The sequence below is a fragment of the Passer montanus genome, unplaced genomic scaffold (assembly GCF_014805655.1).
Source record: "Passer montanus isolate IOZ18808 unplaced genomic scaffold, ASM1480565v1 scaffold108, whole genome shotgun sequence".
Classification (NCBI taxonomy): domain Eukaryota; kingdom Metazoa; phylum Chordata; class Aves; order Passeriformes; family Passeridae; genus Passer; species Passer montanus.
The window spans coordinates 1,247,024-1,262,317 of record NW_024357392.1 but is presented as its reverse complement, the minus strand read 5'-3'; the positions used below and the strand labels follow the sequence as shown (position 1 = coordinate 1,262,317).

The 15,294-nt window shown below is 41.6% G+C and overlaps 1 protein-coding gene across 2 annotated transcripts; it reads right to left on the bottom strand.

The window, feature by feature from the left end:
* Positions 1 to 309: 309 nt before the first annotated feature.
* On the bottom strand, positions 310 to 13,948 carry QRFPR (pyroglutamylated RFamide peptide receptor). 2 transcript variants are annotated; one of them, XM_039723082.1, is made up of 6 exons: positions 13,528 to 13,948; positions 5,478 to 5,636; positions 4,838 to 4,899; positions 3,837 to 4,072; positions 3,405 to 3,449; positions 310 to 2,478 (listed from the first exon to the last, which is right to left on the bottom strand). In XM_039723082.1, the coding sequence occupies exons 1-6, from the start codon at positions 13,865 to 13,867 to the stop codon at positions 2,475 to 2,477; spliced, it is 846 nt and encodes a 281-aa protein (XP_039579016.1). In that variant the 5' UTR covers positions 13,868 to 13,948; the 3' UTR covers positions 310 to 2,474. The 2 variants fall into 2 exon arrangements, with proteins under 2 accessions (XP_039579016.1, XP_039579006.1); XM_039723072.1 differs by having other exon boundaries at positions 3,405 to 3,502; positions 13,528 to 13,938.
* Positions 13,949 to 15,294: the final 1,346 nt, after the last annotated feature.

Below are 15,294 nucleotides of genomic sequence, written 5' to 3'. Positions count from 1 at the left end.
TGTTTATATTTAATCTAACTACAGCCCCACACATCTGTGCTGAAATATTTATCACTTCTCTTCTACAAAGAGATTGGACTTTTCTTCCTCTTTCTCACCTTACTCTGTAAAGTCCTTTAAATCACAGCTCTCAGGATTACAGGAACAGCTGGCACCTGTAACAGGACTGGCATTTCATCACAAAAGAGGCACAGATAAGCTCACATGAATCTTTAAACAAAGAGAGACTCAAAGTGAAGTCTACAGCAGATATGCCCTAGTGCAAAACAGCACCAAAAAAGCCATAAAGGAACTTTAATGAAAACAAAATTAATACTACAGCAGTTATTAATTGACACAACATTTTATGAGACAACAGAAGCAGGGAAGACAAACAAAGACAAAGACACTTGGAAGTTCTGGTTAAATGTCTGTTAAAATCTGTCACTGAAATTAGCAGTGCAAATAAATAAATAGCTTAAAATAAATTAGTTTTCAGTCACAGATTCTATCCAAACACATAGTTCTCACGATCAGGCAGTTAAACTTTATATCTGCTGAGGAAAACTATGATAACAAGCTCTTAATTCCTGGCCCTCAGGACAAGTCAGGAGCTTTCTGTCATTGCACAAGAGTGCATCATATAGAATATAAAAAAACACATGTAAATAAAGTGTGTCACAAACCCATTGCAATCTGTAGACATTAGAGAAGAATCAGATTAAATTATACAAGGATATTTTACCCTAAGTTTTCATTTACAGTGAAATGTAAAGTAGCAATGTAAAATAATTTTAAATTGACTGCCAAGGCAGCATCAAGGTCCCACAGGTGAGGCAAGGAGTGACAGAAGAGAGCACTGACATTTCACAGGCTGTTAAAGGATCCAACCTAACCTCAGCTGGAGTGGCAAATTCTGTATTTCAAGGCCTCATTTATGGGATCCCAGTGTACCAGTTCAGATCACACTTCTCCCCCAGTCCCACACTTGCAAACATACCTTTGCAATTTTGCAGTTTGGCCCACTGAGAGCAAAAACATTGAGAATTTATATGGATAACAACCCCCTAGTTTACAGTGAAGTCTAAAATAACAAAGCACTGGCCCAGTTCTCAGACAGCAATTAATCCCCTTTGAAGATGATGGACAGACAAAAATACAAGCATGTTCTCAGAGAAGTGTCTGGTCAAAAGACCATGATATTCCACTGAAAGTCTTCTGTGAAGTCCCAACAGGCTCTGGATCAGGCCCCTATAACCCACCAGAAAATGGCAACACCACCCTTGCAACCTGAGAGTCACATGTCCAAGCATGACTGGAAGTTTAATTCAGTGTTTACAGACCACACCTCCTGCACTTTCTTGTTCAGCACTTTTTCAGCTTCTTCATTTTTCAGAAGAACAATGCAGTTTGCAGGGCAGTACAATTGTATTTAAATTTGTACCCAAGAATAAACCTGTAAAAAATAGCACAGTAATTATGCATGCATTGTTAATTACTAATATGCTTCCTGTTAACAAAATCTGAACATGCATGTGGTGTTTAAATCTTAAATCTTTTCAGAGTCATGTTCTGGATAACTCTTTCATATTCCCTTTCTTTTTTCTGAAATAGAATTGCATCTCAGGCTCCATCTTTCTTGAACTCAGATCTGAAGCTGCTCTGTCCTCAAAGCTGCAGAAAGTCAATCTTACAATGTCATCCCCATGTCAGCCTTCCAAGCTGTCCCAAAAAGGTGCACATTCTCTCCATAGTTCCTGTGTTCTGGCATTCAGCTGTGTACAGTCCAGACACACAATAAACGGAGCAAGCAGCAGTTTTGTTTACCTAAAGCAGAGGGCAAACAAGCCCTAAATTAGGTCAGGAAGAAATTTTTTTTTTCTCCTGGAAATCACACAATGTTGTTTTCCAAAGTTTTACTCCTTGTCATTATAAAATAAGCATTATATTTTCTCAGACACTATCCCAACATTATTAGAACCCACACATCATTTTCCCCCCTCATTTCAGCATGCAAAGCAGCAAACTCTTTTAAATGGCTTATTGAAATGATCTTAAAGAGAATGACTTCTCCATTGCCATGCCCCTTGTGATGCTACTGTCCATTTCCTACTGCAGAGTGCACAGTAAGCTCAGAGCTGAACAAGACCAGGTGCCTTTTCAAATTCCTTTTGGAAGCTGGCTGATCACAGAACTTGACCTCGATGTTGCCATCACTGAATGCCTCCCTCCTGCCTTCGTCCGAATCCATGGGATCTTTCTGAGATGCACCTGGCTTTTGCCTCCTCATGGTAATTCCTGAGTTCCCAAGCTGCCTGCTTGGAGATGTGTTGTCTTTCACAATGCAGAAGCAGAGGGCAGACAGAAAATTTTTCTTGAAGTTCTCATTCATGAAAGCATACACAATAGGGTTGCAAATAGAATTGAAGAATCCTATGATCTGGACAATTGCAAAAATCATTTTGATTGTCACATCATCATACTCCTTCTCAAAATTACCTGGACAGGAAAAGAGAAATATGCTGTAAGCACAGAATGTCATAAATGCTTACTACTTAGCCTGTTTATATCCAGTTTGGCATTAGATGTTTTTCTTTAAAATTAAAAAAAAACAACCTATGCTGGAGGTTCTTAACATTAGCAGTTGAGTTTCATCAACAAGATAAAATCAAGAACTATCACACAGTCCTGCTTTGTATGCAGGTAGTAACAGAATCAAAATAAAGAAAATTTATGAGCAAAAAAGCTGACTGGCTGAACTATTGATTTATCTGCTACAATCTTATTTGTGATGGGAGACAAAGAAACAGCTCCTGCCTTTAGAAAGTAGAGTATAACTACTGAAAATTTCCTCTTGTTTCTGCACATACGCTGCTCCAGTATCCATGGAGGAAGTGAGAGATGAACAGTGCAAGACTCCAGAGAAAAAGGCAAATAGCAAAAAAAGCCAACAGAACAAGCACTGAGGGCATTTCCAAGACAGTTTGCAGTAAAGAGCACCAAAAAACTCTAGCTGGATTCATTGGGTATCATCACTGTGATATCCAGTATTTATATTTCCAATATGCCTACCTCAATAAAAGGGATAAATGTTTCGTTTTAAGTTTAACTCAAAACAGTTAAGTTAAATTAAATATCATTTAAAACTTCAAGACGTTTTATGCTCAGAAATAACTTTTATCTTCCAGCCAAGTCCTTTTAACCTTTCATCAAATGAGGGCAGCATAACAGACACGGTAAAGAAAAAATCTACACAGAGCTGCTCACTCCTCTAATACTCCTGTTTTTCCTTTTTTTTAATAAGCAGAAGGTACTCTAGAGCTGAATGCTGTAGCATCATTAGCTTTTCACAATAGGAAGTTCCATTACTTAAAAAAAAAAACCAAACCCCTGACTTTATTCTATGAGATATGGCAGGTACTCACTGTACTCCATCATCATGTGAATGACATGGAAAGGGGCCCAACAGACTGCAAAGAGAAACACCACTGTCACCATCATAACAATTGCTCGCTTCTTCTTCCTGAAATTGCAGCAAGAATTCCACACTGAAACACTGGGAACTGGCTGGCAGTTACATATCTCTCTTCACATTAGATCTGTGACTGTGTTCTGATGGCTGCAGATTCAAATAAAACCCTCAAGGAAAGCTCAGAAGTACACAATCCCCTTGGAAAGAAAAAATGCATCATCATACAAATCTAGCACTTTATTTCTCTTTTTTGGGACAGCAGAGCACTTTGCAGCATGACATTAGTATGTCTTGCAAGACATTTCAACTTCATTCAAGAGGAATAAAAAAGTCAGGAAAAAAGCTTTCTACAAGTCAAAGTTCCAAGTGCATTTTGCTTACAAACCTTGATATTTTAGACATTTCGCTCCCATGAATGGTTTGAAGAACTGAAGCATCTCCCACTCGTTTCTTAATCCAGAGTTCATAGCCAATTTTAGTGTACAAAAAGAGCATCAGCATCAGTGGAAGAAGGAAGAGTATAACAAGAATAAAGGTTGTATAGATCTTCTGATAAATGGGACTGGCCCATTCTTCCAAGCAACAAACATGCACTTTTTCATATAGAAAGTCATATTTAACCTGTAACAAACGTAAAGAAGATGAGTCACTAAGGTGTTTATCCCAAGTGTAAAACCCAAGCACATTCAGATATTCTGTTCTTAATGGAACAACCAAAATTCAACAGATTTTTTTCAGTGTGACAAAATTCTTCCAGGCACTTTTCCACATCAAATATAGAGTTTGATCCAAATTGACAAAGAGAGGCTGGGAGATGCTCTGATTTGCACTTCAAGGAGACCTTGGCTACACATTTTGCAAGTAAAGATGGATGTATAGAAACCTTATACTTAGCCACTTGAAAAAACAAGAAAATTATTAACATTCAGACTCAGAAGCAGCAGATTCTGCCAAGCCTCCTGCCTAACCTCCAAACGTGTGTGGTAGCTCATCAACTATAATGAGCAGCTAATTAATTCTAAACTAAGCACAGTTTTTCCAGATCTCGGGGAGTACTGTGTCATCCTGAAACAGCAATCTAAGCCCTCTATTCCTCTGTGCCAGTGCGCCTATAAACCAAAAGAAAGCTACAGTGGAAGTCACAGATTTCTGTTCTTGGACATAATTAGGGAGAATAGGCATGACTAGTCCCTGCTTGTATTCCCTCTTCCACAGTGCATGCAAGTTCTAATCCTTAGCCTTTCCCAGGCTGGCACACATAACCAAAGCTCCACCTCCCCTATCCCTCTCTAATTTCACAGGAGTTGATTCAATTTCACCTAAAGGTATAGGAAGATCCAGCAAGGACTGAGTTTAATAAGCAAATCCCCATTTGACCCAACCTACCTCAAGCCGTTGCACGTACCACATGGGCGACCCAACAATGAGAGCCAGCAACCAGACTATGCCTGTAAACAAATACACTTTTTCACACTTTGTCCAACAAGCAGGATTTGGTATGAACAGTTCAACAGCTTTGAAAAATCAGGCAAGGAAGAAAACTGTAGCAAGAACAAAGTTTTCTATGAGGCATTCATCAGCCAACACTCACATCAATAACAGCATGCTCTTTTGACATCAGCTTTCTGTCTCTCAAACTACCACCATGTATTGATATTCCACAGGAAAAGCACTTAATCTGCATAAGGAGCATTAAATAAACCTCTTTGTGTAACAATGGAAGGATCATTTCCCTGTGACATTTCTTAAGCAGTGCTTGTACATTTTGAACTTTTCTGGAAAAAATAAAAAAGAAATGGCTGCTAAAGGTTTATCTTTTTTAAGTACATTTTTTACTTCAGAGATGCTAAGTCCCTTGTGAGAGTTTTGGCTAGTGAATACTTTACTTGGAGGCACTATCCCTGAGCTATTTTCTAAAGGTCAATTAACTCTGCCTCTGAATCACTGGTCATATCTGTGGATACCATGCCATCCTCACTGAAGATAATTTCTCACACACAATTACTGGAGATGCTTAAAATCTTACCAAGCATCGTGAAAGCTCTTTTATTGGTGTACTGCCACTTCATTTTTAGGGGATGCACAATTCCCTGGTGTCTTTCCACAGCAATGCAGGTCATTGTAAGAATCTCAGTTACAATAGCAGTGGACTGAACAAACGGCACCATCTTGCAAGCGAAGGCACCTGCAATAATCAGTAAGACATACAACAGCTATTAACACTAGACACCATTACTATAAACAACAGACCAAGATTCTTAGATTTATTGTAACATCTAAACTGCTGAGTCACCTATTTAAGCCATTTGTCAAATGCAGCTCTCCACAGCCATTCTTTATTGTATCCATCTGCAAAGCCAAGATTTCTAAGGATGCATTCACTTGCCCTGTTACCAGTCTTACACTTACTCTTATTTCACTTTTGACCAAGTCTTCCATCATCTGTTTTCAAACATGTCAAGTTACAGAGCCATTTATTATTTTTTCATTTTGGCAGATTACTCTCTAGTTTGTGAAGGTCTGAGTGTTGCCTGTTTAAAGTTTGCCTTTTCTGCTGCTGCAAACACATTCCTTAAGCTCGTTTATATATCGCTCTATGTGTACACCTCAGCATTTAATGCATCATCCTGTCAAGTGAGATATATAGAGGAGGAGGCATAAGAGGAAAAATTCAACCTCTTCATCATCCTTCTGTTCTCCAAGTCTCCCTCTCTGTTGATTACCAAGTTATGACAGTGCCACTGTGCAAAACAAATTCAATTTCCTGCCTGCATTTTCTAAGTTGTACAGATTCCTATTGTGTTTATGCAACTTCAACTTATATTGCTGCCACAGCTTTCCAAAGTCCATATTCAATTCTTAACGTATTAGTCATTCTCCATTACCCATTCTCAAGTCCTAGCCATCTTAGAAAGTAATATAAATAATTCTGTAAAAAACTTAATGCCCTTCCCAATCTACTTCTCATTTATCTGTTTTTTGACCCTGAGATAATTTTCTCTGTCCATATTTCCACAGTTCCCTTACAGTCTTACAGTTCAGTACCAGCTATTCATTTCAGCAACAGTCAGGGGTATTGCCCTTACTAGACCATTATTTATACCTTACTCAGATATAATCCATAAACCCAAAATAGCCTAAGAACTATCTGATCCAATTTTCAGTCAAGCTTTAAGATGCTATGGATACCTTAAGCAGTAACAGCACAGAAAACAAACAGAAAATTCCGAAAACTTAATCCTACCTTCCAAGAAGGGAACAAGAAACAAGGAAAACTTTTGCTTGATAGGCCAGGCCAGAAGCCACTCTAGCTTACAAGAAGGAACTGGTTTGTTACTAGTCTTGCCAATTCTAGTTGCCCAAAAATCCCTTTTTCTGTGGCTCCACAAAGGGAAGGAGAGGAGAAACAGCAACGGGTGGAAATGAAACACTTTTCAAGCACATATTCAACATCAGCAACACGATGGATGTGCACACAGATCTGGCTTAAACCAGAATAAAAACACACCATGCAGCCCAGTTTCAAGTTCCTTGAATGAAATCTTAGCATGGCCAGTAGGAATTGCATGGCTGAGGGGGCACTGGGCTGCATGTTTCTTTTTCACCCAGTATCTACCTTTCCAGGGCATCAGGAAGAGCAAGACAAGACATCTTGAAGAGCAAGACAAGACATCCTCACATCTTGTATCAACTGCAATTTATGAAATAAAATTCCCCGCGCTCCTTCCTTGGCATCAGTAATGCCTAAGGAAACGCCTCATGAAACAGAGCCAATATTTTACTAACTCAGCATCCCATCAGTTTCTCACTACACTCAGTACAGAATGTGCTGCACATACAGCACCAGATCCACTCTGTCAAATTCACATCCTTCACCCAGTGGGCTTAAACTTCTGTTGTGAGGTAAAACCAAAAGCAAGTTCAAATCCTACCTACTCTGCACATGGCAAATGGTGAATGTGACCAAAGAACTGGTTTTACATTTTTGCTTCACTAAGTTAGAAGGGATTCCTGCTACAAACAACAAACAGAAGAGCCAAACTTGTTAATGAAATGTTTCAGTTCCTGTTTCACTAAGGAAATGAGTTCAAGTCGGAGTGCTGAAGCTGGGGGAAAACCGAAAACAAGCAAACAAACACAAAACAAAGCTAAAAAAACAACCCAAACTTTCATCACCGGATACTTCTTACAGTTTGAAAAAGGCCAGACTTAAATTAAATCCACTTGACCTATACCTGCCTTACAGGGATTTCCCTGTAATGCACTACTCCTCCACTGAAGTCCCAGCATCCCAGGGTAACCAGCTGGTGCCCAAATATTCAAAGAAGAAAGGGAACACCCCAAATTGGAGAGAACTCTCAAATTCCCAGATGGCCATTGTTGTTTTTTTTTACAGATGTCTTCTCACTTTCTTCCCAGCAACCACACTGTCAAAGAGCACAGACTACCACTCACCATGCCTTGAGCTGAACTCCCAGGAGACAAGGCTGCAAAAAACCCCTAACTCATCTTTTTGAAGACAAACACATAAAAAGTAAGCACTTAAGCTATACAAAAGTAGCTAAAAGCAAAAGTCTACATAATGCCTGCAGGTTGAGCCTACCGAGCTGGACAAATGACATTAGCACTTCCAGAAATGGGAAGCAAAAGGATATTCTCCATTAGACACAGTTGGCTGGAATAGAAACACCTTTTCTGAGGCACACAGCACACACTTTGGAGACTTGGAGGCCACAGAAAAACAGCCAATGAATGAGAAACACCATCCTATTTCCAAATGAATAATAGGTAAAAGCTAGTTAAAAAGCATCTACTTATCAAAAAGTAAAAACAGAACAGAACTTCAGCTTCCCTGAAGCTGTGGATACCACTATGCACAGGGTCTCTGGGTGTCACTGTTATTAACAATGTAATATCCCTTCAGGGCTCTTGTGCTTGCCCTGAATTGTAACTCACTACACAAATGCTTCCCATTTTCTGAAATCACGAGACCTTCAAGAGCCCTGAAATTCAAACCTCCATCAAGGTTAAGAGACTGTTGAGCGAGGCAGTCGACCCTCCTTCACAGAAGTGTTTAAAACAGATTCGCTTAGAGAGAAAAAAAAGGAAATAAACTGTTTAGAATGTCAGGGCCAACTGAAGAGCCATCAACTTCAATGGAATTCTGCCATCAACACACCTGAGATCCATCCACCATCCTTACTGTGTTTGAATGGGATTTAATCCTGAGTCCTTGTACTTGGCAGAATAGTGAGTGTTCTTCATATCATGCCTCTTCTTAGTTTTTAAACCCATAGTTTTATTTATAAATCTATAGCCATTCCCAGCTGCTTAGATAATTACTAGAAACTTTCTCCAGATCTTTCAATATGTTAAATTATATAACTGATATTTTCAAATTACAAATATTAACAGGCCTTTACACATGGAAAATTAAATTTACTGTGAAATAAGGTAATTATTTCAGAACAATGCATGCACATTTCACTTAATATTTAATCCATTTGTGTAGAACAGGCTTCACCTGCAGCAAGAATAAATAGATACAGCCCCATTCTCAAGTGTCTGTTGGTTCAAAGCCTCTTATGGAAAAACTAAGGAAAAAAGTGCCAAATTTCATTATAAGGAAGACATGGTAAGTTTTGAGGAAAAAAATTAATTACGCTACTACATCACAGTAAATACAGTGAAATTAAAATAAGACTGAGAAAGGCAAAAAGCCAGCTGTGTCAAACATATACATTAAAACCATTTCAAGCGAATTTTCACATTTGTGTTCAGACTTAACACAGAGTAACAGAAGATTTTAGAGGAATATACTACCTTAAATCTTTGTTATAATCCAGCTGACAAAAATGTGGCTGTTTGGAGATTATATGACTGACAGACTAACACAAAGAATAAAAGTCCACTTCAGTGAGGTTCAATCAAGGTTATTGAAATCTCACTCTATAAGTTTTCCCAGTGCTGGGTTAAAGCCTAAAGTGCTGGGATCATCCCAAAAATCACTGGAACTACGTTAATTTCTGCACTGGTGGCAGTACAGGAAAGTGTTGACTCTTCTGAATAATTTAAATAATGATAACACTTTAAATAATATCTTAAGTATGTATCAAAATGTTTAAATTTCTACAGTGTTAGGCTTTCAGAGAACACCTCCAAGGGACTGTTAGTCAAGACAGCACTGCAGCATCTAAAACTGACTGGGAAAGAAAATCATTTGCAGCAGAACATTGGGAATGAAAATAACTAATTGCTTCTCTTTTTCAAGAGGCTTAAAGTATTCCTTATGCACTGCTTGCTAAAACCTGCACTGATTATTCAAGCAGTGAATAGTTTTCCCAACAATAACACATTCAGAAACTGCAAATATAAATGGCATTCCCGTAAGCGTTTTATGCCTTCATTATCGGACATTGTGCCTAGAACTGTGATTTAGTCATTTCAAATATCGCTTCTTTTATCAGAGTTACAAAAGCAAAAGCCTGAAACCTTTCTCTGATAAAAGTTAAATTGCTCCTTCCTCTGGTAAAATGCTGTTGATCATGCCCTTGCACTAGAATTTCTGACACTGCTTGTAATATGCTCTCTCCACATCACTTGAAGCAAGCAAGTTGATTTCTCTCACATTTTGTAACTTGGGGCAGTACAGATCAGTCATCATCACACAGATGATATCCCTAAGGGTGTTGCATATCTGGGCAATGCATAGTTTTACATCAGTTCTTGGTATAGATGCAAGATTTAGTTCTCATCCCTCAGCGAGGAATGTTTATGTGTTCTCACACAGGGAAGTTCTAAGGTAACACACTGGACACAAGACATTTGGCAAGTAAGAGAAAGCACCTTAAACACTCAGCTGGGTGGAAGGTGTCAGTTTTTCACCAAGCCTTTAGAGAAGAGGAAGCTGTCACATCATGAGGCACCAGATGTGACAGCAACATACAGAAGACCCATCTCTCTCCTGAGGGGCAGCTGGAGGACAGACAAGATACATGAGGGCACCTCAGTATTCAGGAGTGCCTCAGATGACTCACTGCTCTCAAAGTGACAGGCACAGTCACCCTCTGACACCTGTCTTGAGAATACACATCCCACCTGAGAAGATGCAAAATTCACAAGGATGTAGGACAGTGCTGGCTGTACTGTAAGCTCGAGCTGTGCCCTTATCTTTCACCAGGACTGTTATATTAGACAAGATTAAATTAATTCTCCCGTTGGCCCAGGCAGCTCTGTAAAGACAACACTCATCTACCAAGCAGTGTCAGGAAACAAAGCAACTCTTGTAATATTTGACCCAGAGACAAAAGCCCAAATTTATCTTTAATGGTGCTGTTATTCATCACTACAACAGGACCACTACTGCTGCCTCCCACCTATTACTACATGAGAGCAAGTCCTCAACTGCTTCAGCTTGCACCAAGACACACTACTGCTGTATGCATCCATTTACTCCCACTTGAGCTCCCATTTCATCCTTCTTATCAATTAATATGATCCCAGAGATCATTTATGACAAAGCCACAATCTTAATTTTCTTCTGAATTACAGAGAGATGAGCGTGCTGGATATTCATTCAAAGCTCCCCATGAAATTACAGCCATTTCAGCTGCGAAGTTTAAATTGGGAAATTAAATCATATGCTGTCACTAGTAACTCACACAGCTACTTAAAGATATCAGGGAATCAAAAGCAGGACTAGTTCAAACCTATTTTTAGTCAATATGGTGCTGCTTCCAGTTGTTACCCATAAAGAGTTAAAGGGTCTGTGTTAATGCTGCTTGATCATCAGGAAAAGTGAGGCACACAGAGATTTTTAACTGCAGGTGAAGTTAAGAGTGTGTGAGTGAAAATACTACAGAAAAAGTCACAGCTTCAGCTACTCTGAAATTGTGGCTAGTTTTTTGTTTGCATTACAGTGTTTGCAGTCCTCTCCTCCCCTCTCCCATTCTTCTGTGGGTTTCAGAAGGGGAAGAAACAAACACACATATACAAGCATGGAAATAAACAACCACTTCTAAGTACAAAACATACACATCTCGGTTCACATCACCTAGAACACATGCTTGTTTCAGTGATGCAAGTAAATCAAGATATAAAGTGACTAAAGGCTCAGAACTCCCAGTTAATTTCTAGCATCAGGTGTCTCAGGATGCACCACTTTGTCCACCAAGGATACATCACAAGTCAAATCACCTTCTTCATAACAGAGTTGGATCTTGCACAACTCAATGATGCTGCATTACAGTGGATGAGAACAAGATTTTCTCAGGCTCCAAAATGAAAGGCAAAAGGCATATTTAACCACTTAAGCCAGCAAGGAACAGACTCCTCCAGAACTGGCAGGCTCTGATTTGCAGCACAACTGTAAACACCACTCACGCTTCACCCTGTAAGCATCAGGAACCAGATACCCTTGGGATACCATCAGTTCATGCATTTGTTTTCCTCAATTTTACTTCACACCCCCCATCCCCCAGAGGAAAGGGTTAACATGCATCCATGATATTACTTATTATGTCCTCCCAACACTGTGTCAGTTCAAGGTAATGATTTCACCAGATGAAAAGACATATGGATTCACTTGTACTGAAAATGCCCTAGCACAGCAAAGAGGGCAGGCAAAAAACACAGTAATCCCCAGAAAACAGTGTACTTTAGCTGCCCAAACACTGAATATTTGAAGAGATTTGTTGTAACTATGCCAGACCTTTTACATTCTCTACTTCTAGATGTTTGTCAGGCACCCTCAGTAACAGAGCGTAAATAAAGACATACATATTTTTCCCACACTGTTCCACAAGCCCATGCCCTATCTCCTGTAATTCACCCCACACGGAGGTTTCAGTTGATTCTGAGCAGATATTTGGTCAGGTTGACAGATCAGAGCCTTCCTTAGGAGAGAGAAGAACCACAAAGATTATCTTCCCCAAAACAGCTCATAAGAGAACAGCACAGTTGTCCTTACTATCAGTAGTCCCAGGAGCTTGGGATTCATCACTTCTCATTGAAGTTTCTGTAATAAAGCCCATTTCTCACATGTGCTCCAAGTCTCCTCTGACCTGTCAATTCCCACCCAGCACTGTAGTCTGTGGGAAGTTCTGCAATTAAATCTCCACGTTCTGACAACCTTCACTGTTGTCTCTGAACAACAGAAGCACAGTAAGCCTTGGAAATTGAAATATCAGTGTGTCACTTTATTAACATCTTTCTTGACCATTCTGAAATATTCTGAAAAATATTTCAATTTGTGATTGTACAAGATGTTGTCTGTTACTTGCTGCAAAACCACCCCTTTTATTTTTCCACTTATAATTGTCAAACACTGTTTAAATTAAAAAAAAAAAAAACCACAGGAAAATAAATACCATATACAATTCTACTGCACCTTTCTCTGCTTGCTCTTTACTACTTTGGAACTGGGATGCATAGAAAAGGGAAAAAAAATTCCTTCTTTCTAGGCATCAGGGAAGCTTTGCCAAAAGGTTCTCCACATCAACAGGACTAGACAACAGAGCTCCCAAGAAAAAAAATGAATTAAAAAAAAAATTAAAAGGATGCATTATTTCAGCATAAATTCTACACGTTCCCTCAGTCACCTGTTCCTTCGAGGACATTCTTTTCCCTCACAAAAGGTTAAGGAGGACTGTCTCCGAGCTGACAGCTGTCAGAGGAACTTAAGCGGCATAAAGACTCATACCTCACTTGCCAGCCAGATTTCATTACTTAGCGAAGAAAGAAAAAAAAAAAAAAAACCACAAAAGAAAGAAAAAAACCCAAACAAAAATTAAAAAAACCCCAAAGATTAAGTAGTACGGCGAGGCTCCCTGGCCAGCTCCACACAACGAACCGCTTCCCACACGCACACCGCAACTTCGAAGGAATACAAGCAGGAAAGCACTCCGGGTGGTTTGGACATAACCTGAGGGAAGGAGGGAGAGGGTATCCCTGCACGGGGCAGGAAGGGAACAGGTCCCTCACAGGGGGCAGGAAGGGTCCCTCAGAGACGGGGAACGCAGGTCCCGGCGGCGGCGCTGCCCCGGCCCGGGACCGCCCGGCCCGGCCCCGGCACCCACCGCCGAGCCAGTCGGAGGAGATGTTCTGCAGCATGGTGAAGGGCACGCAGAAGAAGGCGATGAAGAGGTCGCTGAGCGCCAGGGAGCAGATGAAGATGTTGGTGACGGTCCTCATGGCTTTGCTGCGGGTCACCACGTAGAGCACCAGGCAGTTGCCGAAGAGCGCCAGGGCGAAGATGAGAACGCAGATGAGGACGAAGGCTACCTTGGTGCGCCCCGGCAGCTCGGGGATGTACACCAGCGGCTGCAGCCCGTAGAGAGCAATGAACTGCTCCCGCGTCACGTTGTTGTCCCGCAGGAGCTGCGCGAACTGCTCCGGGGTGATGTTCAGGGACCGCATGGCGCCCGCTCGGGTACCGGCACCCCGCCCTCAGCCGCCTCAGCGCCGCCGCCCGCGCCGTGCCATGGCCGGATCACTGCCCCTCCGGACCCCGCGGCGCGGCGGCGGAGAAGGGGACGGCAGCCAATCAGCGCGGGGCGCGCGCCCGCCCCGGCCCCGGCGCTGTGGAGCGGGACGGGCGCGAGGCGGGCGCCGTGAGGTGGGAGCGCGCGGGGAGCCCCTCAGCTCGCCCCTGACAGCAGCGCCGCTCCCTCACAAGCCCTCACCGCGCCGGGACTCCTTCACAGCTGCCCCTCACAGCGCTGGGAGTCCTTCACAGCTACGCCTCACAGCGCTGGGACCACCCCTAAAAGCTGCCCCCCTCACAGACCCTCACACACCTGCCCCTCACCGCGCTGGGCTCCACAACGTCCCATTGCACTGGGTCCCCCTCACATCGCTGCCCTCCTCACATCGCTGCCCTCCTCACAGCCCTGCATGCCACTCACTGGTGTCTCCCCAGCCCAGGCTCGAAATGCCCAAGGTGGGTGCTGAAACTCCCAAACCAGCCTCTCCTTCGGATCAGGCTGAGATGGAAGGAAAGAGTGGGGAGCATGGCCTCCTGCGTGAGGGGAGGCTCATGCCACCCACTGCAGGTCAGGCTGCTGCTGTCTCGTGCCCATCCCAAACAAGACAGCACGGGGATTTTATCTGCCCTTCCAGCCCCCTTTGTGCCAACGCCACAAAAAACTCAACTCCCCAAAGCTCAAATAGAAAAGTAGTTTTCTGCACTTCACTGAGAGGACAGGAGGCTCCTGAAGACCCCTTTCCCAGCAATACAACTACTCTTGCCAGAGGAGATGTGACCAAATTCCATCCCACACAACCTGGTTGGCAAGGCTATGTGGGTAAGGTCATGGAGGCTACTAAGGTGCACTCAGGTAAGTGGCAGCAAAAATAAAAAAAAAAAAATCCTCTGCAGTTGAAATATGAATAATAATGACAGTTAATGTCTAACCGAGGGATGAAGTTGAAAATATGCATTGATTTCTCTTCCAGCCTAATTTAAATTGCCCAGTACGGCTTTCTCACTATCACAAGTAATATCCTTTGTACGGTAATACATTGAATAGCAACAATTTGCTTTAATCAGTCTCAAAAAAATTACCAAAAAGTATCCAGAGAAGACAATAACAATATGAGAGCCGGTCTGGCACGACTACCTACCCTCAAAGAAATAGATGTTTCATAGGGAAACCACATCACCAAGGAGAATGCTGCAAAATTACATTTTGTATAGAACGGATGCTCTGTGGCCTGGGTACATAATTTTACCTGTACAAGGGAACCTCTAGAAAAGAATGAAGAAAAGTCTAGCAAAAGCTGTTTTTTTGTAGAGTTTCTGGGTTGCCAAGGAAAATTGGAGAAGGAAGATTTCACCACCAATT